The sequence below is a fragment of the Alternaria infectoria genome (genome assembly GCF_024043175.1).
Source record: "Alternaria infectoria strain BMP 0036 chromosome Unknown scaffold_12, whole genome shotgun sequence".
NCBI lineage: Eukaryota > Fungi > Ascomycota > Dothideomycetes > Pleosporales > Pleosporaceae > Alternaria > Alternaria infectoria.
Window position 1 is genome coordinate 324,814 of NW_026250701.1, and position 26,115 is coordinate 350,928.

The following is a 26,115-nucleotide window of genomic DNA, read 5'->3' on the forward strand; positions in this document are numbered from 1 at the left end:
AACACGCAGAGCCGCTAAGAAAATTGAACCGCTTCAAAGTACCGTCGACAATTTTACCTTTACTGCATGCCTAGGTGCTCTAAGGGACACGGAGCCCGGCGTGTAAGACTAAGGGCGCAACTGCGACGAGCTAAGGATCGTCTGTATTACACCGCTGTTGAATGCTCCCGTCTAGAATCCCCACCAATACTACAGGCCGCGCAAGATCACCTACCGCGAGAGCTGCGTGACATGGTCTACGCCGAGCTGATGGATCTCGAGAACCCGTCGTTTGACATCTGGTTGGAGGGTAGTGGATACGTACTGAAGACGACCAACAAACCACGCTCTACATTTTTCCACCGGACCAACATGGCAGCAAGTGTCGTCGATCGAGGCCAAGATCCTTACTACATCGATCCATCCATCGTCGGCAAAGAGTCAGCTTTAGAGATCTTACAACTTCGTTACCGACGTGGCCAATTCAATATCCAACACGACGCGCTAATAAGCAGGGTTCTCAACCAAGATGCGTGGAAGCAAGATATCGTACCAAAACGCTGGCTCTCCACAATCAGCATCTACATGCCCGAGGACATTTACCAGGTTAAAGAGCGTAGAATTCTACTCCGTCAGCGCTTCGACCTACTACAGCAACTCACCAATACCCGAGCACGTATCCAAGTGATCTTCCCTAGCAAAGAGATGTACTGGCATTCCCAAATTGGTCCTACGCGTAGAGGATATGAGTGTCTACTTCCCACCGACCCAACTATACGCCAAGCCATGTTAGCTACTACCGAACGACTATCAGTCTCGAATGTTGGGACCGAGATCGATGCCGCTGTTCATAACGAGAACGTTCATATCATCATGGAGACTATATTCCCGAGCCTGATGGCATTGAAGGCTCGAGGCCACCAGATTCACTTGGACGATAAAATTAGCGGGTGGACATGGACGGCGGGGGAGGGAAGCGCCACGTTCACCGATACGTGGACTAATCGCCGGCAGTTCCGTAAGGTATGTCGTCAACCTGAGTCTTGTATAAGAGTGTATGGCACTAATCAGATTCAATAGGTGAAAGTCCGCGAGTATATGAGGCGATCTCCGCATCAGATGTACCCTTCGGGACGTAATCTGGATGCTGGGGAGAAGACGGAGATGAGGGCGGAGGGTCAGATGATGTGAACACGATACCAGGAAGGGCTATGATGCGTGTTGCATTTGCTGCGTATACACTGCTAAATCCTAATAAGTGAATAACTACAAAGAAGATGTATACCCCTGCTCAGATAGTGGCTTTACTTTTTGCCGAATGCAATACGAAGTGTAATCACCGCTTGTGACAAGCGCTGCTTCGTCCAGGACGCGAAAGTAGTGGCTTTGCCGGTTCAAATTACGTCAATCGCAAGGCTCGTTATCTGTTGAGCTCTCGGGGTGGCGGTACTTCTTATTCGGGGGCATTCTTTTGCGTGTGGGTCGTATGAAATGCGGAGGATAGGATTGGCGTCTAGTTCTCAACCTTGGTTCGTATGGAAGATTGGAGTATCTCAATTAAAGTGAGCGTTAATCACGTACTCACGGTAGTGTGTACCTAGGTAAAGAAATGTGAAAAACAAGTCACTCAATCTTTGTTGACGCGTTCTTTGGTGTACTGGCACCGGAGCCTTCCAAATTTGCCTCTTTGGGTCTAGTTTTTCGGCTAGCTGAGTGTCATAACCCATACCTGGGTCCTTTGGTGTTTTGCGTAACATCAAAACAAACCACCCAATATATTACTCAGGTGTTCGCGATGTCTACAACCCATACCACTAGTGACCGATTCGGCTTCGTAGATGTCTTCGAACGCTCTTCGCCTGCCTCGACGGAGTATGAGCACTACCGTCTTCGAGCTTTCAGGTCAGTCAAGGCTTTCTGTCGTAACGTAAATAACCTTAGCTAACGTCCAGGATGGCAGTCTACATGTCATTGCGGAGAGACTGAGAGCTGAGAAGGAACGATTTGACTCTACGCTGCAAGAGCTGAAATCATGGAAAGAAAAGCAGCTTTCGACTCTCGAGGACATCGAGAAACGACTTGATCCAAAATCTCAAAGCGGTCCACCGTCTCTCGCCGACCCGACCAGCAAGGACACAGCTACATTGAAGCTCGGTTTGGCAGAGCGTCGTATCAATGCAGAGCTTCGGAAGCGTTCCGAGGTTGAACCGAAGGAACTGTACATCCACCAGACGCTCGCGGATGTCCTCAGAGAATACGCCAAGCTCGTACACCCCAGTCTCCTCGACAGAATGTTCGGATCGCTGCCAACAGGGGAGCTACCACGGGAGGTTAGGGACATGGTATACGACCATCTACTCCCGAGGGAGAACACTTACACTATCAAGTTAGCAACAGACAACACTGGCTTCTCCATCCACACAGGAGCATCGGACGGTATTATACCTACTCCACCAGTCGGCTGTCCATACCCCATGATATCAACCACCCACCCACTAGCTGATGAGATCCTCGAAAGATTCCATTGGAGAACGACGTTCATCATTCAGAAGTACATGTGCGCACAGCCGTTGTCTATCCACCATATCATCGCAAAGCTTCCGTGGTGGTCGAACATCGATGCAAGTGTACTCCCCAAAAACATCGCCGGCCGCATCACCTTCGTCATGCGTTTTGACAATAGTTGGAGGATTGAGTCAGATATGGAGGAGACTATTGGAGATTTAAGAAAGATCTTGAGCTCAGCCAGTCTCGGCGTAACTGTCTCTCTATCGATTTTTCCTGCTGATAGTAAGCGCGGCGCTGAGTTCCTTGATCTAGCAAAACCACTCTTGCTTGAGTTGCAGGAGAAGGGCCACGAGATTCGCATGATCGACTTGGCTTGTTGGACAAAGATGCACAAGTGCAAAGAGCCGCCAACATGATGGTGGGGTGCTGCGTTTCGAGTATTCTGGCTCGGATGCGTCTAGGTTCCACACGCGACTGCCATGGGACTCGTGGTGTGACGTGGGGAGAGACTGCAGGTGTGGGGTCTTGGCAGGCGGAAGAAGCCGAGGTTGTGGATGAAGTACGTCACGCCGGGCTTGCCGTGTTCACATCATCAATCACTCAATACGACAGCATGCTTGGCGAAACACAGCCTCTGAAATCTCATCTTGTGCAATTCTTTGAGCACTGCCAGCCAGACTGAGCAACTGCTTGCGTGCTTTTCCTGGTTATCGCAGCCATGTCTCGCCCGAACATCAACGCGCCAATACCCTCATACGAAGAAGCCGTCGTCGCGCCTCCGCCCACCACAGTACCACAACCTCCTTCCGAACCCGCCGTTGCCGAACAACCTGCTGTCGACCCAGAGCCAACACCCACAATCGTACCAGCATCGCCTCCGCCCGAGTTACCTCCCGCATACGCCACCGTCGACGAGAAGGCCACGACCTTCACCATCTACGGCACTTTCATCCACACACCCAACGCGCCCGCCTACCAACTCTCCTCCCTCCTCGATGCGCGAATCAACAAATTACGGATACGGAGGCTGAAAGCCGAAGAGATCACGTTTCTCCAATCCGGCGCACCAACCGTCGCCTTCGACAGCAGCAGCGTGCTATACGAAGCCCACGACCCACCCTTCCTCATCAACGAATACTACATCCAAGGCAAAGCAGGGAGCACACTACCCGGCGCTTTGCAATTGCGCTTCGGCCTGCGCCGATGGCATGTAGTGCATATGCCCACGCAGGGCAGTCGACCGAATGAGATTATGACGTGTGGGAAGCCAGGAGGATTCACAAAGGCACTGAAGCAGAGGAAGAACGAGCTGGAACCTAGCCAGTGGAAAGACAGCGAAGGCCATGTCGTTGCGACAGAGGTGTTGAAGATGGGGCCTGGAGGCAAGATGCCCACGATTGAACTGAGGCATGATCTAGACCAGACATGTCGGGAGTTGATATTGGCGCTTTGGGTGGCTCGGCTGTGGGCGGCTTTTGGAGCGGGAAGCGGATATGCTCATTGAGGTTATCATCACAGATCAACTGGTTCATGCGCATTTTAGAATCCGCTCCACGTCGAAGACATGATTCGATCTGGAGCGAATTTTAAAATGCGCATGAACTAGCTGAGCTTGATTCACGTTGTAGAAGGAACATCACAACCAGAGCACAACACACAGCCACCGTCAAACCATCTTATCATTGACGCGACACCATCCTCTTCGAAGCAACACACTACTCGCTACGAACAACCCTCTTGAATCCCTGCTGCGCAACCTGGTCCTGCGCCGCCGCAATCACCGCATCCGCATTCGGGTCCGTGAATCCACAACCCGTCTTTCCGTTCTGCTGGCTAGCCGCCTCAGCAGAGCAGACACCGTCGCCGGTCGCGGCGACCTGACTGCAGCAGGCGGAGCTGCAGTCGGCATCCGAGACGCAGCCGCCGGTGATGAACTGCGAACCGTCGCCCGCGCCGACGTTCTTGGCGCCTGCGTTGTTGGGCGTGACTTGGGCCATGGAGACGGCGGCCACTGGGGGGTGTTAGTATATGACGTCTTTGAGTGCCTGTGCATGGCAGGTGTAAAATGGTGGTCGCTTACAGGTGAGAAGAGTAGCGATGGAGAAACGCATATTGATGGTTTTAGGTATCGAAATATAATCGGGAGGGAGATTATGTATAGTACGCTTGAACGAATGACACCAGGTCAGCTTTTGCAGTCACAGACGCAAAGAAAGAATGGAATAGAAGTGGGTTGTTTGTAGTGCGAAGAAGATGTTGCTTGATGGCCTCTCAACACAATGGGCGAGACAGCCTTCTTATGCCTTTTCCTCAGGCACCCGCGATGTGCACCCCGCAGTACGCTTCCAGTGCACCGTGTCATGCTCTCCGTGGCGCTGAGGCTGTCGCTGTGTGATCGCCTTGTCGCCTGCGAATTCAGGCGCCGGGTGTCGGAGGCGAGGTACCTATAATGAGTGCGGATATATCGTGCATGATTCATGCTGTTGGTTGACTTGCACTGGGCTTGTACTATTGTGCGGTCTGCTGGTGACGCGTCCCTCTGGGTGAAGTGTTCTGGCCTATCAGCGGGGTCAATGCCGTGGCGGATGGGTGTCGTTGCGCTGTCGCAGGAGGTGTTTCAGAGTGGTTCACGTGATCGGAGGGTGTGCGGAGTGTGTCAGATGTGTCGGGTGTCTTGGCGGGGGGTTTGACCTTTGACGGAGGTTGATATCACGAACATGTATTGATAGTCTCTCCTAACGCAATTGCCTACCACCATTTATACCGTCACGACGCGGGTTGGCGCAGTGCTATGTTGCATCATCTTAAGCGAACTGTGCGCCCTCACCAACATCAACAACCTGATGTCCAGGACTAGGCGGCACATCGCCTGACTCCCACACAGTCTGTTGCTCTCCAAGCCTGAAGACGATCTCGCCCCCCTCAGTCATGATACCACCCGCGTCTTCATGCTCGAACCAGTTCCTCCCCCACTCCTCCCCGTTAATGCTCACGCCCTGGACGTAGTACCCCTGCCTGCCGTCTCCGTCATCCAGCCCCTCGGCCCTGATCCTCAACGTCTTGTCATGATTGACAGTAATGTTGATGTCGGAGAACCAAGGACTTTCCAGAAGATATACGGGCGTGGTGACTATAGGATACAATCCCAGCATCTGCCATATGAGCCAGCAATTCAGGGCTCCTGCATCGCTGTTTCCGGGTATACCATTGGTTGTGTTGAAGTAGAAGTCATTAGCAAGCTGTCGGCTTCGCTCTACGCTCTTCCACTGCTTGTTGAGGTAGTTGTAGAGGTAGGGTGTTTCAAAGTCGGGTTCGTTGGCGACGTTGTTGATGGTGGTGATACCAAGTCCGTTCACGCCGAGGTCGACGCCAGACGTGTTTGGTTGAAATACGTAGTCGAGGCGGTCCTCGAAGTGCGAAGGGCCTCCCATTAGTGTGATGACGCGCGAGATGTCGTGGGGAACAACGAAGGAATACTCTACCCTGTTGTTAGTGTACAAGTAGAAGAGGATTGCATGCAGACAGGCAGCGACTCACCAAAAGCAGTGCCTTCGTAGCTCTCATCTTCCCAGTTACAATCGCCGCAGTCAGTAATGTCGTAGGTCTTGTGGAAAGTGCCGTTCGCGTATCGCGGCATAACGAAACCGGAAAAGTTACGACTCGCAGACTCAGGATCCCAACTCATCTGCCAACCTGCGGACCGACGGAGGTAGAGGTCACGATCGCCAGGCGCTTCACCAGCTGCGATCTGGCTGACAGCAAAATCATTGAGTGAGTACTCTACTGTCTTTGAGACTGCACGCGTGCTGCGATCAGCCGAGACATAGCCAAGCTCTATCCAGTCTTTCAGCGCGCCACGGCCTTCCTTCAGCGACCCATGTGGATCGACTGGGTTCTCGTCGAAGAAAGGTAAGACATCGGCATCCTTCTTGACTGCTGCATAGCCTTCCGTCCAGTTGATCATACCCGTCAAGCCCTTGACGTAGGCATCTGCCAGGACGTTGTCGGCGTTGGATCCTCCCTGGACCAGACCGTTGTAATTGCCAGATCGGCCATCGGGAAGGTAGCCCTCTTGCTTGAACATGTCGATCAGAGACCGAATCATGGACTCATAGTAGCTTGGCTGGATGAGGTGCCAGAGCGAGACCTGGTTTCGGAATAGATCCCACCTGATAGCGGTTAGTGTGACGTCTGCTTTCAACGCGATGGCACCTTCACACTCACATAGTGTAAAAGTCTTTAGAGGTAGAGGTACGAAGTCAGTATATGTCTCACATGCATTTCGTACAGCCAGGACTTACCATCCCAATATGGCTCATCCGATTCCCATAGCGGGTTCTCGCCTACACGCTCGCTGGGTATAAGGTGCATGAAATACAAGCTGGAGTATAGCAACGCCAGCCTGGTCTTGTTTGCCGACTCCGATGTGTCAACGCGAATCTTGGAAAAGACATCGCGGTTCCATTCGTCACGCGTCGCTTGCGCGGTATCCTCAATTGACCACCAGGACAGCTCGGCGTTCTTGTACGAACATGCCTTGTCAACAGACATGAAGGAGATGCCTACTCGCGATTTGATCTCGGTGACATTGGTCCAACTGAATACTGCTCCAACGCGGTCGTTCATGGGCCCCGACCGGGTTGTTGATCCAGTATACGTAGGCCGAGGTGTTGTGCCATTATTGAACGACCGGAAGTGTCGACTGACAGGGAATGTGTTCTTCCCCTTGAAAGCACGTGCCTCGTCAGGCAGGCTATCGAATTCGCCGCACACGTACACGGTGACTGGTGCCTAAACGTAGGTGTACGAAGTCAGTACATGTCTCACATGCAGTTCGTACAGCGATATTCCTTACACCAACGTTCCACCCACCTGCTATGGATGTGTAGCCAGTATATGTGCTGTTGTTCGGTTGAATCTCAATCTCGCCGCCTGTGTAGAATTGAGAATCCCATGAGCGTGTCAGATGGGGTAGGTAGTGCGACAGGTCAACCAGAACGTGCTTCTCGGACGAAGACGCGTATGTGTAATGGTATAATCCTGCGTGTCGAGAGGCCGCAAGCTCTATCTTGACACCAGATTCAAGCTCGGTACGGAAATAGCCAACTTGTGCGACGTCTTCGCCAACCTAGAGGCTTGTCAGAAGCTGCCTATGCGTCACACTTGATGACCCTACTCGATCCTGCCAGTAAGTCCGATTGTCCAGTAAATTGACATCGCCATCAATGCTCGTCAGCGGCATCTGTGAAGGGTATCCATATTTCGATCCTCCGCCGGTTCCTGACTGGTGCATCAAGCTGATGCCCGTCACATGGCCTTGAGGTGTGTATCCGCCGTTGAGCGCACTCTGGTTGATGGGCTCTTCATACGTGTCGATGCCCAGTTTAACCATGCCAAAGGGTACTGCGCCACCCACGAATACATCACCGCCACCGTCTGGTATCAGTTAGAAGTGAGCCTGATGTATATTTCCGGGCATCTTGCATGCGTAGCCAGGTATCGCGCCTTCAGTCCCGATGAATGGATTCACGAACTGCGAATAATCGACGTCTTGTGCTATTGCGCATGGCGCAAGTACCAGCAGAGACAATAACTCGGTTCCCAACATGTTGAGAAGTTTTGATGTAGCTGGGTGAGTCGTGGTCTCTTTACTTCTTATGCGTCTCAGCCGTTGGTGCACCGCTTTTCAAGGTACCCCGCATGCGCGCATTGCTCCACAGGCGGGCGTGGTCGGTTGTACATCCTGATTGAGCTCTAGGGTTATATCGTCAATGAATCCTTCGTAGATAGAGAGCAGTTGCAGTCGGTTATGACGTCGCCTCTCGGGTCCCTCTTCCCTGCCAAGATGCGGAGAGCATCACGTGGATGGGCACGTGCGCATCTTCGGAATCATCTTCCGAGGGCAAGACGCGTCTCTCATCAATTCTATCGAACTCTCAACTTCGCGCCCGGCGCTCGACAACCGCGCGTTCTCTGCTTTGATGAAATGCATACCTTGAGAATGCACCTCGACGGCATTTGCTTGTCCCAGGCCCCTCAATAGTCAGACAGTGATCACTTGCTGGCCACACCTTCCCCACCAATCCCGACTGCTCGAGCCAACTCCCTCCAAGCCTCAACGTTGTTTTCAGGACAACACTTCATCGACCCCAATAGTCAAAACGCGTCGCCTGTCTTTGTGCTAAATTCAGAAGCCTATCTGGTTGTACCTATGGGGCATACGCGTCACTGCGTGTGAGCATCGAAGCTCCTCACATGTCTTGCTCTTTCGAGTTCGATCTACGCGATAAGATGTCGAACCTTATGCATACGTGCAGGTCATCGCTGCGAAGGCCAAAACTCCGAGGTGAATGCCTCGATCGAAATCGCCTCGAAGTGCCGGCTCTCTGGTACCTGGATGGTGGGCTGCAACGCATAAGTTTGGGCCCTAGCGCAGATGCCCTACACTACACAAAACATGAAGTTGACGTAGAGAGAATTTAGGAGGGGAGATGGTGTTGATTTAGTCGATGGCAAGTGCGAACCCGAACTAGCTAGGCTGGCCGATCTGCTCCGCAAACTTTGTCTCCGATTCCAGCTGCCTAGTTGCTGGTTGGCCTACAGAGAAAGGTTTAGATCCCGAAACTTAGACATGGAGAATACGCCATCCTCCATGAGAAATCGACGAACGCGGTCAGCGCATAGGGCGCATGCAAGCATCCTGAACTCTCTTGCCTACGCCCGGCGGGTAATTCAAGCGCGCCACTTCCTTTGCAACCGCGACGACCTGGTCACGAACAGCTGCTTCTTAGCACACATGTGACTCGTACGAATGTTCATTCAGGCCAACTGCGGCTGTGTGGACCGAAAACACAGCGCTGATAACAGAGTTTACAAAGGCTGCAAATCGCTGCTGATGCACTACAGGATACCGTTAGGGCGTTTTCACGCCCTGCATCGTGAAAATGAACCATTACTATATCGACTTGTAGTGTAAACTACCCAACACCCGTACATCCGCTTCAGAGCGATGTCCAATTCGTCGGCAGTGTTCGTAACGACTAGGAGCGACGAACCAGAGGTGCTCGGTCGACTTGTCTAGTAGTAAGTCCACTTGCGGTAAGGCAAGCGACAGTTAGCTGTACAAGGCTGTTCGCCTCGTCTTTGAACTTACACCAAAACCAACATCACCAGTCCAGATCACGATGCGTCACACTCTTGTATCGATTGGCTCGTTGCTAACGATGAATGCGGGGTCTTGGGTAGCAATCATGGTGACGACAGGCACATTGCTGCCATTTGTGAAAGAGGTGCAGACACACGCGCAGCCTACTAGGTACGTTGAAGTGGCTGATCTGCCGTTGGCATCTCACTCACTAAACCACAAACACTATCTCATGTGGGCGGAAACAGTCACCCTATGGATGAACATCTTTATGAACAGTTGGCCGCAACTTCGTTGCGCAATGTTGCCACAGCATGTTGCTGCCATGCGACTACGTTTGGAGTACCTGCGAGATCCCTACGTCGCTGCATTGGGGGCGTTTGACTTACCTACCGCAACCCCTGCCAACGTTTGCGCAGCGCATACCCATCAGACTAAGGTGCGATGTTGCTGGGTCCAACCTCCTCCCGTTGCCTTCGTGGTCATAGGTTTACCAGCATCCCCAAGATAAGTCCGAGCGCGGCATGTTCCAGATCGTCCAAAACCGCGGCTGTCGATTGCGCACTCGGCATTCATTGAACTTTATCAGAATAAAGGGTGATGACCGAGCATCAGTCTATCCGCGCGCTGGCCCTAGTGCGACAATGGAAGCCGACCCACTCTTGCTAGGGAACAAGATTTGCGACTACAATCGAATGCACCCTGGCATCAATCTACACAAGTCCCGCTCATGACCTGAAAACCGCGATGGTATGACTGCCGGGACAGACGGGCCCTTTGTTAGCGCGCGTACCAAGCGGCGAAGTGGGAGGGATCTCCGCTCTCGGGCCGTCGTCCACTCAAGCCAATGCGAAGTGCAAAAACCGCGATTGGCCACATATCTGGAAAATGACGAGGGTGCACGCCGACGTGATGCTTACCGGCTCTTGCTTCAGGCCCGAGTCAGACAAGCCCAAAGCACGTACCAGAAACGTTCACACCGAGACGAGGTTTGACCAGCGAATACCCACATCTTTGAGATGGTCTTGGACAAATAGGCATAAAACTTCCAGTGAATTGCATACCTGACAAACTCGATATCGCGATAGCTTCTGCGATCGAGCTCGGTGAGATCTTCGCCGCACCCTGGCATGCGGAAGAGTCTCAGGCACTAGCCTATCGTATAGTTTGTGCCTTACATTTCGACATCCGCGGAGCATCCTTACCTATAGATTGTACCCTCATCCCGGAGGAACGCAGCCGTTTTTGGATGGAACTCCGTGGGACGTTGATATACCTATACCGACTGGACGTTCCCATCGTATCCGACTCCTCGGTCCCCCGCGAGCGCGATCAAGATGTCCACCCAATTCGATAACTGGCGCAGTGACCCGAGTGAGTCGCACTCGATGTTGATGGCCGTCTCGACATGGTCACTTGGTGGAGTCTCTTTCGCCTTTTTGGTTGTTCGCTGTTGGATCCGTCGTTCCCAGAAGAAGTTCTGGTTTGACGACATTGTACTCATTATCAGCTGGGTAAGTAAGGCGAAAGGTCGAACTGAATCATGGATCGCTGATATACCACAGTTTATGCTCCTTGGTCAACTCATCTTGAACCAACTCAGCATCAACCTCGGTTTTGGAAAGCATGCGCTCGACAGTAAGACTTCGCAAAGAAGACTTTATTCAACCTATCTCTGACCTTCTGGCTAGTTGACTTCAGCCACTTCGAACGTATCACTTACTATGGCGCATCCGCGCTCACCTTTTCTATCACGGGCATCATCCTTAGCAAGATCTCGTTCGGGCTCACCTTGCTTCGGTTAACTGACGGATGGCTTAAGGCCTACGTTTGGTTCGCTATCGCTACCCTTGCCTTATTCGCGATACCAGTTGCTGTCCTCCCCTGGGTACTGTGCAAGCCAATAACGAAGACCTTTGTTGATATCCTTCCCGGCACATGTATCGACAAGGAGCCTTCCGTAATATACGGAAGATTCCAGGCTATATGGGCTGCCATTATGGATATTTCTCTAGCATTGTTGCCTTGGAAGGTCCTCTGGAATCTACAGATGCGCACCGCGGAGAAGATCGGAGTTGGTGTTGCCATGAGTCTGGGTATCTTGGCGGGAGTCACATCTATTCTCCGAGCCAGATACGTCGAACAGCTCCAGACCCAGGATCTTTCCTGTAAGCTATTGAAGCTCTCTATCTGAAACGAGCTAACCAAAGTAGACCAGGCGTATAACTCCGTCATTTGGTCAACAGCAGACACGGCCATGACTGTTGTTGCCACGTCCATCCCGGTACTCCGTGTCTTCTTCAAGCAAGCGGTCAACACGGCCATCTCACATTACCACAACTCAACCAACCGAAGCAACAAATCAAAATCTACTGGAACTGGAAGCACTCCTTCCAACCCTTCCAACAACGCAAGCACACTTGCGAATCAAAGTGCAAGACGATTGAACAAGAACACATCACGTACATTGGAGAACACGAGCACAGATTCATTATTCAAAGACGACGACCTGGAGCGTGGCCCCAAGGAGGGTTACATTGAGTTGGACGATCTCATTGTTGACGAGAAGACTGGAAGGGTTTCGGCTGCAACACCCGAGTCATTGCCAGAGTCCATGTCACGGGCGCACCTACACGGTGACGATTGGCCCCTGGCAGACCATATTCAGACGCACATAGAAGACATACGGAGGTTGTGATGGAGCTATTGGGTAATTGATAATCACGAATAATGCCATAACGAAGACGTTTGCTCACCCTTCTCGGCCGCGAATCGGCATCACCCTGAATCCGTTCTCTATGACTACTGACGGGTTTTGTTAATTATCCTAGCCATCGCATTACTTTCTTCGAGCATCCAGAACATGAGTAATGAGAGGCGACAGGACCCTGAAGACCGACTCTCGTCGGAGTCTTCTCATTCATCTTTGCCCGGTTCCTGGCTCCGCTCCCTTCCGGCTAGCGGCATCTGATCTACAGGCCCGCCTCCACGCTGCGGCAGGTTCCCAGGTAGCGCCACTGCACGCCCACCACCATGACAACGCCTAGCGTCCCCGGATCCCGACTCGCACTATGCGCGCATCAGGGGCCTTGTCGCCCTTGCGACCGATGGCATCGGAATCATCTACCGACCAATCGAAGATGACGTGATGAGCCGACCGACATTAGTCGATATCTTAGTCGATGTCTCTAGCACGTCAGGCGCATATCCAAGGCTGCACCACCACTCTCTTTTCCTAACTTCGGCCCTTCTGTCGGTCGTTCATTTGTAGAACAGAGTCATTGTTCTACGCTCGCGCAGAAGGTTTGCCATCTCATCAGCGACGTACATGATCTCAGCACGATGATCAGGCACACCACTCCTGAATTAAACTTCCGCTACGAAATTCGCCATGGTTGATTGGTGGCGTTCATGTCATTCGCCGTGAACACCTCAGACTGTTCGCATATAATAGACCTTCAACTGCCAAATTGCTTTTCACCCGTCACCGATACATACGCTCCTTAGTCTTTGTATAGTTTCAGTCGCAAGCATGAAGGCATCCATTCTATGCGCTACGCTCCTTTCATCGGCAGTTCTTGCCTTCCCTGCCAACCTCCTCAACAACCTCCCTGCTGATCTCAGCGATGAGGGGCTCGCAGAGATCACAGAGCTGGCGGCAAAGATTACCAGAGCGGTCGAGGAGATGCCGGCCAACTTGGCCAAGCGACAACTTGGTGCTAGCATCCTACCACCGGGTTTCGATGCGGATGCTCAACGCATCAGCACCACGGGTGAACACCGTTATGTAGGTGGACTCTTGGGATGGAAGACTTGTTCTTGCATCAATTTCTAACACGTCCACCTACAGATTGCACCAGGCAAGAATGATCTTCGCGGACCTTGCCCAGGTCTGAACGTCATGGCGAACCATGGCTATCTCCCCCGCAATGGAATCGCATCCGTCACGCAGCTGACTACTGCATCGAACGAAGGTACGCATGTTGTCACTAGATCGTCACCCAGATTGCTCACAGCGCCGTAGTTTTCGGTATGGGTCTCGAGCTCTCCGCTTTCCTGTCAGTCCTCGCTACGGTTATGGGCGGCGACATTGTCTCGTCTTCCATCGGTGGCCCGCCCAGCGGGGGTCTGCTTGGTGGACTTACCACGGGACTTGGTCTCGTCGGAAAGCCGCAGGGTATGAGCGGGACACACAACCGTTTCGAGGCTGATTGCTCTCCCACACGAGAGGATCTGTACAAGAACGGCAACCCAGTATCCCTCAACCTCCCTCAGTTCGAGGAACTAATGGCCATGCCTATCGGTCCCAACGGCTACGACCTCACTGTCATGCATCCTTTCCGTGGCTCAAGATACAATAACTCCGTCGCCACCAACGGACACTACTGGGCTGGGCCTTTGACCCACTACGCCATCAACACCGCGACCTACCTGTTCACCTTCCACTTCTTCTCGAACCACTCTGCAGAGTACCCATCGGGTTATCTCGACGGAGAAACCCTCAAGTCGTTTGAAGGCGTCACAGGACAGAAAGGCAGCTTCAAGTGGGCTCGTGGTCAGGAGAAGATTCCTGAGAACGTAAGTTTGCTCTGGAGGCATCACCAGCGGTCGAAATCTACTAACACCCACCGCAGTGGTACCGCCGCGCCATCGGTGATGACTACGGAATCGCAGCCTTCACCCTCGACGCTGTAGGCGCACTCCAAGCTCTTCCCTACATGGCCGTCGTCGGTGGCAATACTGGCGAACCCAACACCTTCACCGGTGTCAACATCGCCGACCTCACCGGTGGTGTCTTCAATGCCGAGACCCTGCTCGAAGACAACAATCTCATGTGCTTCGCATTCCAGGCTGTCAACTCCGCCAGCCCGGATATCTTGAAGGGCCTTCTCGGTAATGTTCTGCTTGCTGTGCAGAAGTTGACCGATGCCCTGAATCCTATCCTTGCGAAGCTTGGCTGCCCTGATCTTGCCAAGTACGACAAGTCTTTGCTTGCCAAGTTCCCGGGTGCGGGTGCTGGAATTTAGTTGGGCGTGAGAGGATGACTGCTATATGATACCAATAACTACTTCACCTTATATAGTGTATTAATACGTACTTAATGAACATCAACAAGACCTAATGACCAGTCAAGCAATGTTCCTTTTGATGTTGACACCCGCGTCGAAAAGTCTCACATCCCTTCCCTCTCTTATCTTTGCGTAATCTCTGCGCGGGGGGAGGTTGTTGTGCAACGTAGTGAAGTATCGTGAAGGACACAAATTAATAGCTGAATATGGCGAGAAGTAGAGAAGTCCAGATCCAAGAGAATCATGAAACTGGAGTCGGATAGTGGCTGAAACCGACCGTCATTCACCGAACCCCTTCGCGGGCGTACAATCGCGCCGGGAAGACATACGATCGAAGAAGCCGGAGCCTTCTGTCTTTGAAACGACGCTCAGATGCTGAGGGCGTGTATTCGCGATGCGCGAGCATTGAAATGCGACGAGACGGTCAGAGGTCTCCTCATCAGTGGCTCGAGCCAATCGCGGGAGGAGCTATGACCACCAGTGGCGTCATGACTGCTCCCAGTCCATCCACACTCCAATCACCACCAGTACGCACAGTCAGAACACCATCTTCGAAATGTATGTCAATTAAGTCCTTTAATGAGCCCTAGACCGCTGTCTGGCTTCGAGGCTGCTGCAGCGTCGCCGTGTCCTCTAATCCTCTCGTCTTCAACAGCACGCGCCCGTGTCTCGAAGAACCAATCTCATCTGGGCAGCCCTTAAAGACCATGAACAGCTTGACAAAAAACAGCATGTCAGACAATTTGCTCCTATCGGTAGCGTTGCGATAGCCGACCTATTCTCGGCATGCTGTTCACGAAGCCGTACAGATAATAACCTACTCGAACGGCCTTTCAAGCGTGCCCTACCTTCCGGACGTCATGGAATCCGAGCAACAGCAGATCACGAGTAACAGATGGCGAGAAGATTGCTACGAGAATAGACATCTGAACCAGTCAGGATGCGCTTCGCTTTTGTCCAAGACAGCCTCATCGTATGTTTTGCGCTCTTGGCGGACAAAGACCCGCGACGAATTAGCCATGCGTACCTTGAGCTCATCAACTTTCTCACCCATGCTCATGCTAATTCGGGATGTACACTTCGTAACTCGATCATTCATTTGAGCTAAGTGTATACAGCATGCTTTGAGGCCTGATGCTTCCAAGGCGCCGAGTCGGCTGTTGGTGTTGGCCAAGGTGCGCGAAACTCAGCACGCGTTACAAAGATGCCTCAAATATCGGCACAACAAAGTTCCAGGCCAAAACCAAGCCTTGGTACTAAGGCATCCACGTACGCTGTATCACCACATTGAGTGAGTATATAACCAGATGGAAGTAGCGCAATGTGAGGCTCCGTAGGAATAATTCGCTGTTGACCAGTCCTTCTTCAACCACACTCATTCATCCCTTCGCTTCTTTCGCTTCTCTTCAACACGTTCTTTTGACAAGACATTTACCGCACACCTTTTTACCATACACGTTTTTCTACATCTCATTATATCATAATGTATACCGCCGCATTCGTCACCATTGCAAGCCTGGCGCTGAGCGCAACCGCCGCTCCAGTCGCAGCATCACCTCTCGACATTGGCAATGGTCACATGCAGCTACAGATCAACATCGACCTGACCGGTAAAGACGCTGTCGCAGCCAACGCTATCGATGCTCAGCAACTGTTCGCTTTCTCCTCAACGCACTTCGTTCATGCTGTCCCGGAGGAGGTCGTCAACGGCACCGAACCAACCGGTGGTCTCGCCGGCGCATCCGGCACCTTCAACTTTGGCATCAACAGCGCCTCCAACATGATCTGCTACAACATCACGCTGCACAACTTCCAAGGCGAATTCGACTCCCCCGCGACTACGGCGACGCACATCCACGAGGCCGCGCGCGGTGCTAGTGGACCACCTAGAATCTCATTCCCCAACCCGGAGCTGGTAGAAGGAAGCGAGACAGTTAGGAACAGCGCAGGCTGTATCAAGGGCCCATTTACGACTGGTGTAATGGTTGAAGGAAAGGATTCGGGCGAGGGCTTCCATGTTAGCATGATCGAAGCCAACCCGGCGGCTTTCATGGCGGACACCCATTCGAGCTTGGCGCTACCTGGTGCAGTGAGGGGGCAGATGGCATGATCTAGTCGTAGATCTTATTTCACGCAATAATTGTAATACAGACTCTTTGTATGTTATGATTGTACCCACAGAATGGCAGATGATAAGCCCTCAATGCATCCATCGTCCACAGCAATCATGCCTCTCCTTCAGTGCTCTCCAGCTCGTCAACTTCCATACCAATAGCAGGAATAATTTGAAATGTCACACCTCTGTACATGGTTGTAACCCAGTACTCTGGCCACTCGCGAGTCCATGCCATCATCGACTTACTAGGGGGGCAGGGCTTCCGCTTTGCAGAACTTGAAAGCGCGTAGAAGAAATGATTCAGGGTGATACCTTCAGGTTCATAAATCTTATTGATTTTGGTTTCTCGCTGGTACGGTCGGCCGTCGTGTAGTCTGTAGCTAACGTGAAACTTGATCTCTGTGAGCGGAGGCCAGGTCATGAACATCGTTCGCCATGATGCGGTAGGATTGGGCCATCTGTTCCGGCTGTTCACAGTACCAAGAAGGCTCCAGCGGTCGACATAAGGAAGATTGGGGCTGTCGAAAGAGGCGATGGAGCAGAATCTTGGTAGCCCGATGAACCGACTCAGGAGAGGATGCACGATGCAGTTGGCGAGTGCTTCCGTCTTGGTGGGATGGTTAGCACGATGTGTGTTCCACGTCCTCTCTATGAAGCGCTTTCTTTTGCTTGGTCTCTTTTGCTTTTTTGTAGACTTGCTGTATCGGAATAAAGTCTCTGAGGTGTTTTGTCCGTCCCTGATCAGGTCACACCAAGCCTTTGAGACGCGCTCGCAGCGCAGCAGATCCTTGATGGGCAACATCGCAAGGCTCATCTCGAAGACCTCAGTGGGAAGTTGAGTGAGATCCATACTGAAGATGATTCTGCTTGGGATCCACGATGTAGTTTATACTAAGCAAGATGTTTGCTGGAAACGTTGCATAGCAATGTCTTGAGCCAGCTGATATCATCACACCTTGGCTAGCTAGTCAGCTTTTTCCAGCACAACAACCTTATCCTCAGCTCTCCGCTCGAGAGCTGCTCGTCTTCTCAGGTACCAGATCTGCACAGCATATCCCACCACTAATGCCAAACCCAATACGAGCATGGGGACTAGCAGCCACCGAACAGTTTTCTATGCATCGCAACCGTCAGCATCCGGTCTTCCAATCCGTTTTCTTGATTTAGTCTTACAGTCTCCACACAAGCCATGCTCCTTGCCGCATCATCCGTTTTCCGTATGACAGGTAACATGACGCAGGTCGCTAGCTCACGCGTGCACGTGAACTCGTTGTTGTACTTCGTCAACACTGCCGGTATCTGGCAACGCTTGGATGATTGGTAATGCAGGATCGAGGACCAAATCGCGGATGCAAGTGTACTGGCGAACGACGTAACTGCGAGTACCACAGTCGTGTTATAAACAGTATTGCCTCTGAAGGGATGTTGCGAGTTCTGGATGCGTTGTAAGCCCTGATGAAGATACAGCCACCACGAAGGATAGTACCTGTGTATCTTCTTCCATTACAGCTCTGGGCTTCGCCCGCATGATCCAGATACTCAGTACACTTGCCACGACGCCCAACACCGCTCTCGTAACGGCTAGTCTATCATATGTTTCGTTGTAGTCCACAGCTATCCACTGCTGAGTCGTCTGCTGCTCGTCATATGTTCCATCTGTTCCTCTCCAGATGTACCAAGCGTCAGCGGGGAAGTATTGAACCAAAAGCCATTTCGCGTGACCAGTGAGACCGAGGGTGCCAATGGATGCGATCAAGAGTAGGATGGAGCTTATGAAGAGTATGCGATGAGATAGGCTGGAACAAGGCATCTTGGTGTTGGCGCTGTGAATGTCGAAGGAGGCAGAAATGGGCGTTCGCGATGAAGAAAAGAAAGCGAAGTCCAAGTATGAGAGGATCCCACAGTCTCGAAGAAATTAAGCCCCTAGAATTACTTCGTATTGAATGCTAGCATCACCGACTACCCACAGTCTCAAAGACCTGCGTTCGGCCAGACCTCGGTAGAGACGTATGTCCGTGGCTGTACCCTATCATACTGTGAGATATACGTCGATGGGAACCATTGCAGGAAATGAAGGACTACAGCCCCCTATCGTGTAGCGCATGTACGAAAAGAACCACAGCAACTTGACAGAATCTGATTCATGTCAGCTGTATGCGCAGCATCTACATTTGTTGGTGTTGATGTGGTGAGCAGGCTGGCCTATGGAGCGGCTAAATTGCCGGATCATGTCAGCACCGCTTTGATTTGCGGGGACCAGATCGAGGCCTACATAAGCGCAGCAGCACTGCCACTTCAGGGCGCTGACTCGGGGTCAGTAGGGCCAGTTTTAGTGGCACTGCGCAGATGCTGCCTTGCTGACTGTCGAACATAGACTCAAAGTAAGGGTTGCATGCTTCGTGTGATCGGTGGGTGCGCTGTCATTCATCGCCATGGGGCCACTTCGTCTCGAGGCATTGGCTGAACGTCTTACCCCTATGGTTTGGGTTGACAGCTAGCAGCGGTACGTCAGCCGACCAGACGATGCATTACTGCCAAGGCAGTTGCATACAATACTACACCGCTGCCCCCTTGGCCACTTTTGTGGCCTATTCTGCGCTTCTCCCTGCTTTCCATCTTCATCGACGGCCCTCTACTTCGTGGACCAAGACGCCACCCAATTCGGCGGTGCCATGCTGCCCATCAAGTTCGCCTCCATTTATGGTGTGTCCGTATTTTGTCGCCGTGTGCGTATACGCTTGCGCATCAGGATATCCGTTCCTGGTCATCTCCGGCGTGCCATACGGATTGATAGAATCACCGTCGCTCGATGGGACAGAAGTACCAGCGGAGTGGCGCTTGGAGCGCTTGAGGATGTATAAGATGGCGACACCGGCGAATGCGATGACCGCAAGCCCCCCGACGACGCTTCCAGCGATCACGGATGTGTTGTTTAAACGACTGCTACCGCCAGCGGGTTGATCCTGCTCGCCGGCCGGGCTCGACGTTGGGGACGGGGTAGGTGCCGAGATGGACGGGTTGCTATTCGATGCAGGTATACTGGAGGCTGCCTGTTGGGACGCGACTGACGTTGAGTCCACTACAACACATTAGTAATAAGTCAAATATAGCATTTGCGCAATGTCACGTACCATTGGCCGGAAGCGCTTGGTAGAGTGTCGTCGACATCAACGGATGGCTGCCTGTCCAATCGCAGTAAATACGCGTGTACGCGTCGGAAGCGCCAAAGGTGGTGAACATAATGTCCGAGTAGCAAAGCCCATAGTCTCCGTCGCTGTTCAGCTGGTTAACATGGCGGAGTCTACGCGCAATACATACAGCTCAACTTACCAGGTACTAGTTACACCTCCAGACCCGTACACCGTTGTATGTGAGCAGCTTGTCCATGCCTCACAACCTGTCTTCGGTAAAGGAGAAGTCGTGGTAATTCCATCAACTTCGAAAGCGGATGACGCTTTGCACGATTGATACAGGCTGCCTGTTGTAAAGAGGTAGCCGTCGGATTGAGGGAAAGTCTTGATCGACCCTATTTCCAGGTCAGATAAGCGCATCTCGAGATCGAGCATGCATGCCAGTGCACTTACAGACTGGCTTATTATCTTGCGTGCCGATGAGCTCGTATCCCATAACCACGATGCCATTTGCAGGACCTTGCCTTGGGAGCATTGCAGGAGCTGTTGGTGCAGGCATTGGGGCATGTATCAGTGCCGCAGCAGCGACATTGATAGATACCATTCGCAAGAGGAAAGAAAACATGGCGATATATGGAGAGGGTCGTATGGCACAGAGCACCCAGGACATGCACTGCTCACGTCGGTGGAAGAAGAGCGACAGAGACGCTCTCAAGGTCCGCGACCTCGTCGCAAAGTGGGTTTTGTCTTTTGGACCCCAACCATCGTGTCATTTCAAGTACGCCCGACTATCACGACATCCTGGTCGTGTTCGACGGCTGTGAGTGGGTGCACGAGGCGCAGAAACACGATTGAGGTTTAGGGGATATGCGGGGCGTAGCCTTTGAGCACGGGCAGCGTTGGGCCGGGGGTTTGAGAGGCGGATAAAGTGCGACTTAGTCCAGTCGTGGCATGGTTGGCGCCCGCCAAGCAGGCGTTCAGTCGTGGCTGGGCTGGGAGCCTCCTAAACCTGGATCCTGCATGCAGCGATCTGGAATTCGTTGCGATAGAGATCTCAATGCGCGGTCAAAACTCGCCGGTCGGTATAGGGCTGCAGGGCAGTCGTCCCTCTGTGAAATTGCGCAGCGATGCCTTGCGACACTTGGACATTTCAATGTCGAGCTGATGCAGGTACAGCCCGTGTCCCTGAGCTCATCCCTTCGGCCCCCGAATCGCTGCGGATACTGGAATATCCTTCAGTTTGCTGGCTACGCGCCAGCCGAGGCATACACTGTAAGAAGCTTTCGATAACATATGAAACCTTACTCGCACGCTCCTCCACATTTTATCGAGTTGGTAGTGCACCTGCCTGTAACGCAGCGGTGCGTCCGTATGTAGGAGGGATACTCAGTCAGAATACGTTCGCTAGCACTCGTCTTGTTAGCGCATGAACATGAGATACAGAGAACGCCTTTGGGTGCATCCTCAGGAGTTTGGGCAGATAGGAATGCTTCTTCGTATGTATGTATTGCATAGCCAAGACGCCAGGTCCAATATAATACTGGCGCGCAAGGTGGGTTCTCAAAAGCAAAACCAGGTGCCAATTCTCTTGCTCCTTCCTTTCCATCCCTTATCAACCGGCTCCATATCTTCTTTGGTATAGACATCGGTCTCAAGATCCATTTCGCTCGCTTTCCTAAACTTGGTCTTCTTCAGAAGTTTCCAGCCGACAATCATCAATAGGAAGATAGGTAGCTCCAGGTAGAAGCTAACGAAATCCACGGCGGCAAACTTAGGGCTGAATGACGACCATCCCTGAACTAGCACAATAAAGATGTTTAGGAAAACGCAGATGTAAGGGCCCCAAGGGTACATCCAGTTTCGGAAGGGTAGCAGGTGTTCCTTTCCTTGGGCTTTGAGACCTGCGCGGAAACGCAGCGAAGAGATGCCGATGCATATCCAACTCAGTTGGTTCGAAACACCTACGATGTTCTGCAGCCATGTCCATAGCTGGCCCGATCCGACGAAAGAAAGGGAGAAAAGTATAATGGATATCAAGCTCGTCGTCAAAACGGCGATCCACGGAACTTGGTATCGCGTCAGCTTTGTGAAGACCTTAGGCGCATGTCCATTCGCTCCGAGTGTGTAGAGCAGGCGGGAGCCGGCGTAGAGGGCGTGGTTGCCTGCAGATATGACACTGGTGAGGACTACTGCGTTGACGAATGATCCAGCCGCTTTAGATCCGGCCATTTGGAATGCGATGGTGAACGGCGATGTGCGCGATGACTTCGTCGAGAGACCGGGATAATCGTACGGTATGTTGAATCCAATCATGATAGCCGTAAGGATGTAAAAGAGCAAGATGCGCCAAAAGACGTTCTTCACGACCTTTGGAAGCACGCGAGCTGGATCGCGCGTCTCTCCGGCCGTGATTGCGATAGACTCAGTTCCACCGTAGGCGAACGATGCAGTCACGAAAACGGATGCGAAGCCTCCAATACCACCCACGAATGGCGCATCTCCAGCAGTCCAGAACTTGCCTCCAATATATCCATGGTCGGTGTTGGCACCAGCATTGACTGCGATGCTCAGGATAACGAAGATGACGATGGTCACCACCTTTAGAAGACTAAGCCAATACTCCAGCTCGCCGTAAGCCTTGACGTTGATGATATTCGCCAACACGATAAGCACCCATACGGCTATGCCAACAGCATACCATGGAACACTATCGCTCCAGTATTGGATCAACAGCTGCAAAGCGACCAGATCTGCCGCCGTACTGACAGCATCGTTGAACCAGTAGTTCCAAGTCAGCGCAAAGCCAAACGCATCGTCCACGTAGCGACCGGCGAATGTGCAGAAGGAGCCGGCGACAGGGACAAAGGCAGCCATTTCGCCAAGAGATAGCATGGTGCAGAAGACGATGAAGCCGACGATCGAGTAGCAGATGAGTAGCGAAGCTGGTCCGCCAGTTGCAAGAGCTTTACCAGTTCCGAGAAAGAGTCCAGTACCGATCGTGCCTCCGATGGCTATCATCTGTACCTGCCGGGCACTGAGGGAGCGTCGAAGGCGATCTTCGTTGACGAGATGAGATGGCATCCGGTCCAGGGATTCGGGCGATGCCGCCGCGACATCATGAGGATCTTTCTCGGGGTCGGTGGTCGTCATAGTTGGAGCGAGGTCTACCGCGGTAATGCGATGCGATGTAAGAGCTGAATCTCAGAGCTGGCGCATGGAAGCTTTTCATGGCGAAGCTTACTTCTCGACTGAGCACGAGCACGTTACCCATAATTCGCAGGCGAGTCAGCGATCATTACAGTTCTGGCGCATTTCGCACAACTTGCCACGGAGCACGTCATTTTGCTCGTAGCGGATTGGTGGTGCGGGGGAAACCAGAGGGTCGGAAACATTTTCACTCTAAGTTTGCATCGCACTATACCACATACAGTTAGCGGTATATCCCTCTTGGATGGCTATTACTAAGGATGCCTAGGGCGCGAGGAAGCTTGTTCAAGAGCAACCTTGGACATTCGTCCGCTAACATAAATGGTCAGGGCATCTCATTCTTCATATCCTACTTGCCAGATCTCGAGTGCGACGAATTTGTCTTCGAAAACCGTCGAACTTGCATTAATCTCTACACGTCGCAGCGCATCGGTGAAAGCAAGACTTAGAGCTCCGGCGTTGATCCTCACTCCCTTGTTCTTCTAGGGCCATCTTGATCAGACTCCTTTGATGATATCCGCAGCCTTCTCCGCAACAGCATACATCGTTGCCTGCAAGTGCGCCGCTGGTATCAACGGAAGAATACTCGCGTCCACCACCCTCAATCCTTCTACACCATAGACTCTCAACTGCGGATCCACACATCCACCCAACTCTTCTGGCATCAGCGCACATGCGCCGCTCGAATGCGCATACGTCGGATCTAAAGCAGCAGCCTTGATGCTCGCGTCAAAGATCTCGTCGTCGGTCTGATATTGTGCGCCCGGCACGGTTTCGACAGGCGCATAGCGCTGCAGCAGGGGTGCGGTGGTCCAATGCTTTCTGTTCCAGCGCACGAGCTCGCCAAGTACTAATTTATCGACTGGGTTCTGGAATGCGTTCCGGACAACGATCGGATTTGCAGATGGGTGCGTGGTGTTAAGGGTCAGCATACCGCGCGAGAGAGGTTTCTGCACTGCGGTAGTTGCCCGACCCCAGGGTTGGATCGGGTATTCACCTGTAGCCGCATCGTCGGAAAGGTAATGCTCGATGAGAATCTTGCGCTGTGCCATGAATCCCTTCAGCAAGGTATCGATCTTCGAATAGCGTTGTGGTAGGTAGGTGGTGGCATCTTGCTCAGAGATGAGGGCGGTTATGTCGGCGTACTTGTCCGAGAAATCCTTGAATGCGAGAAAGAGTGCGGCATTGCCGCGTCCAAAGGTCCATGGACCCGTACGGTTAGCTTCGTACAACTCGGCAGCTGTGGCGTTGAAGACTGGATCAGGTATTGTGACAAGCATGTCGGGATTGGGAATGGACTGGTTCGAGAGGTTGAAGCGCATGTACAAGGCTTGATGATCCTGGAAGTTCGAGCCAACAGCCGGAAGGTCTTTCTTCACAGCAATCCCAGCAGCAGACAGTTCATCCTTTGGACCGATGCCTGACAGCATGAGCAGATGCGGTGTAAACACGCCTCCGGCTGCAAGTATGACTTCTTTCTTCGCAAAGACAGATGCCTTCAAGGATTCGGCGTTCGATGTATACTTGACGCCGCTTGCTACGAGCGTAGTGCTGTTTTTGAACAAGATCTCATCGACGTGGGTATTGGTCATAAGATGCAAGTTGCTTCTTGTTTGAACTGGATCGTAGTAGGCTCTGCGAGCATGGCTCCGCTGCTTGGTGGAATTGTCAATGGAATTCGGCGTCCAGAACGTTCCGATGGGTCTAGTGAGACCTTCGGGTGAGTGAGGGATGTCGGTTCTGGATACGAACGATCCCATGATGTCGACGTAGTCTTCGTATTGGTAGTTGGGTATGGATACTTTGACTGGACCGTCACCGTATCTATTCGTGGTTAGTTACCGTACAGTTGAAATCGACATGAGCACGTACGCGTTGGCATCGAAGGTCATGTTGAAGTGCTGGCGGACTGCCTCCGAAGGGCCATCAAAATGAGTAGACTTTTTGAAGTACTTCGCGAGACCGTCATGGCCCCATCCCGGATTTCCTAGCTGCTCCCATGCATCGTAGTCTGCATCGGAACCTCTATCCCACTGCATCCCGTTGACTACTGAGCCACCGCCAACAACATTGCCTACATGCACCATCCAAGTCTTGTTCTTCATGAAAGGTTCTGGAGCAGAAGTGATGGGATAATAGTTCTCGGCGTTGATGTTGGCAAAGTAAGGCACGCTTGTCGTAGGTCTGTTATCGATGGCGCCATTCTCAATGACCAGAACAGAGACTTGATGCTGTCAGTGATGTAGACCATACTGCTGAGAGGCGTTGTGCTTACCATCTGCATCTTCAGTCAAGCGATTGGCGACTACTAATCCGCTGAGTCCTCCACCCACCACAATATAATCGTAGGTAGTTGACACTGGGGACGTCTGTCGAATGCTCACTGCCGCTGCTGCGGGTGTAGAAAGGGAGCCGATGAGCCCAACAAGGAACGTGTACCTGACTGACAACATTCTCGTGGGTTTCGTGATCTACGCTGTCATGGTGAGAAGATAGTGTCTCGTTCACGGCATTAAGAGACCAGAACCTTTTGCTCGGCACGTCCTTAGGTACCTGTGCCACAGCTGTACATTTACCCATGTCAAAGGTTAGAGCTCTCAATACCCCCGACCCGAGTCCACACGGGGAAGGTGGGATGCTGCAAGTGGGTCATCCCATACAAAAGGTCCTGTAACTTCAAACGAGTCGATGCGTTATTCATTTCGGTTTTATCCTCGATTCGACGGAGTGGTGTTGATCGCGCATCCTTCCGATGCGCGTTCGCGGTGAGCCCCTCTCTGGCGCTTGCCCCGGTGTTGAGCCAATTACGAATGGGCTTTGAGTGGGGCGCCAAGCAGCGGCAGCAGCTTCCGTCGCGTTGCCGAAAACCGATCTTTCGGCAGGTAGTCATTCCTGCCTCAACGTGCGACATCCCAAAGGCTGGCAGAGTATCGTGTCATTGATATCATTCTATTTACCTAC

At 52.4% G+C, this 26,115-nt stretch overlaps 10 protein-coding genes across 10 annotated transcripts; 5 read left to right on the forward strand and 5 right to left on the reverse strand.

The window, feature by feature from the left end:
* Positions 1-231: 231 nt before the first annotated feature.
* Positions 232-2,903, forward strand: J4E92_007328 (uncharacterized protein; the record flags this gene model as incomplete). Its single annotated transcript, XM_051498691.1, has 2 exons — positions 232-1,002; positions 1,932-2,903. The coding sequence occupies 2 exons, from the start codon at positions 232-234 to the stop codon at positions 2,901-2,903; spliced, it is 1,743 nt and encodes a 580-aa protein (XP_051350965.1).
* A 302-nt stretch (positions 2,904-3,205) lies between these two features.
* On the forward strand, positions 3,206-3,991 carry J4E92_007329 (uncharacterized protein; the record flags this gene model as incomplete). Its single annotated transcript, XM_051498692.1, has 1 exon — positions 3,206-3,991. One exon carries the CDS (start codon positions 3,206-3,208, stop codon positions 3,989-3,991), a length of 786 nt encoding a protein of 261 aa, XP_051350966.1.
* Positions 3,992-4,202: 211 nt separating this feature from the next.
* J4E92_007330 (uncharacterized protein) lies at positions 4,203-4,598 on the reverse strand (the record flags this gene model as incomplete). The annotated part of the gene is made up of 2 exons (XM_051498693.1): positions 4,203-4,498; positions 4,568-4,598. The coding sequence occupies 2 exons, from the start codon at positions 4,596-4,598 to the stop codon at positions 4,203-4,205; spliced, it is 327 nt and encodes a 108-aa protein (XP_051350967.1).
* Positions 4,599-5,291: 693 nt separating this feature from the next.
* On the reverse strand, positions 5,292-8,095 carry J4E92_007331 (uncharacterized protein; the record flags this gene model as incomplete). The annotated part of the gene is made up of 6 exons (XM_051498694.1): positions 5,292-5,965; positions 6,025-6,699; positions 6,789-7,278; positions 7,343-7,615; positions 7,664-7,923; positions 7,972-8,095. The coding sequence occupies 6 exons, from the start codon at positions 8,093-8,095 to the stop codon at positions 5,292-5,294; spliced, it is 2,496 nt and encodes an 831-aa protein (XP_051350968.1).
* Positions 8,096-10,968: 2,873 nt separating this feature from the next.
* Positions 10,969-12,329, forward strand: J4E92_007332 (uncharacterized protein; the record flags this gene model as incomplete). Its single annotated transcript, XM_051498695.1, has 4 exons — positions 10,969-11,145; positions 11,197-11,269; positions 11,323-11,799; positions 11,845-12,329. The coding sequence occupies 4 exons, from the start codon at positions 10,969-10,971 to the stop codon at positions 12,327-12,329; spliced, it is 1,212 nt and encodes a 403-aa protein (XP_051350969.1).
* Positions 12,330-13,163: 834 nt separating this feature from the next.
* On the forward strand, positions 13,164-14,658 carry J4E92_007333 (uncharacterized protein; the record flags this gene model as incomplete). Its single annotated transcript, XM_051498696.1, has 4 exons — positions 13,164-13,418; positions 13,482-13,605; positions 13,656-14,209; positions 14,266-14,658. 4 exons carry the CDS (start codon positions 13,164-13,166, stop codon positions 14,656-14,658), a joined length of 1,326 nt encoding a protein of 441 aa, XP_051350970.1.
* A 1,525-nt stretch (positions 14,659-16,183) lies between these two features.
* Positions 16,184-16,810, forward strand: J4E92_007334 (uncharacterized protein; the record flags this gene model as incomplete). The annotated part of the gene is made up of 1 exon (XM_051498697.1): positions 16,184-16,810. One exon carries the CDS (start codon positions 16,184-16,186, stop codon positions 16,808-16,810), a length of 627 nt encoding a protein of 208 aa, XP_051350971.1.
* A 2,624-nt stretch (positions 16,811-19,434) lies between these two features.
* Positions 19,435-20,056, reverse strand: J4E92_007335 (uncharacterized protein; the record flags this gene model as incomplete). The annotated part of the gene is made up of 2 exons (XM_051498698.1): positions 19,435-19,895; positions 19,948-20,056. The coding sequence occupies 2 exons, from the start codon at positions 20,054-20,056 to the stop codon at positions 19,435-19,437; spliced, it is 570 nt and encodes a 189-aa protein (XP_051350972.1).
* Positions 20,057-21,507: 1,451 nt separating this feature from the next.
* Positions 21,508-23,097, reverse strand: J4E92_007336 (uncharacterized protein; the record flags this gene model as incomplete). Its single annotated transcript, XM_051498699.1, has 1 exon — positions 21,508-23,097. The coding sequence occupies one exon, from the start codon at positions 23,095-23,097 to the stop codon at positions 21,508-21,510; it is 1,590 nt and encodes a 529-aa protein (XP_051350973.1).
* A 554-nt stretch (positions 23,098-23,651) lies between these two features.
* J4E92_007337 (uncharacterized protein) lies at positions 23,652-25,607 on the reverse strand (the record flags this gene model as incomplete). The annotated part of the gene is made up of 3 exons (XM_051498700.1): positions 23,652-24,978; positions 25,027-25,378; positions 25,430-25,607. The coding sequence occupies 3 exons, from the start codon at positions 25,605-25,607 to the stop codon at positions 23,652-23,654; spliced, it is 1,857 nt and encodes a 618-aa protein (XP_051350974.1).
* Between the last annotated feature and the right edge of the window lie 508 nt (positions 25,608-26,115).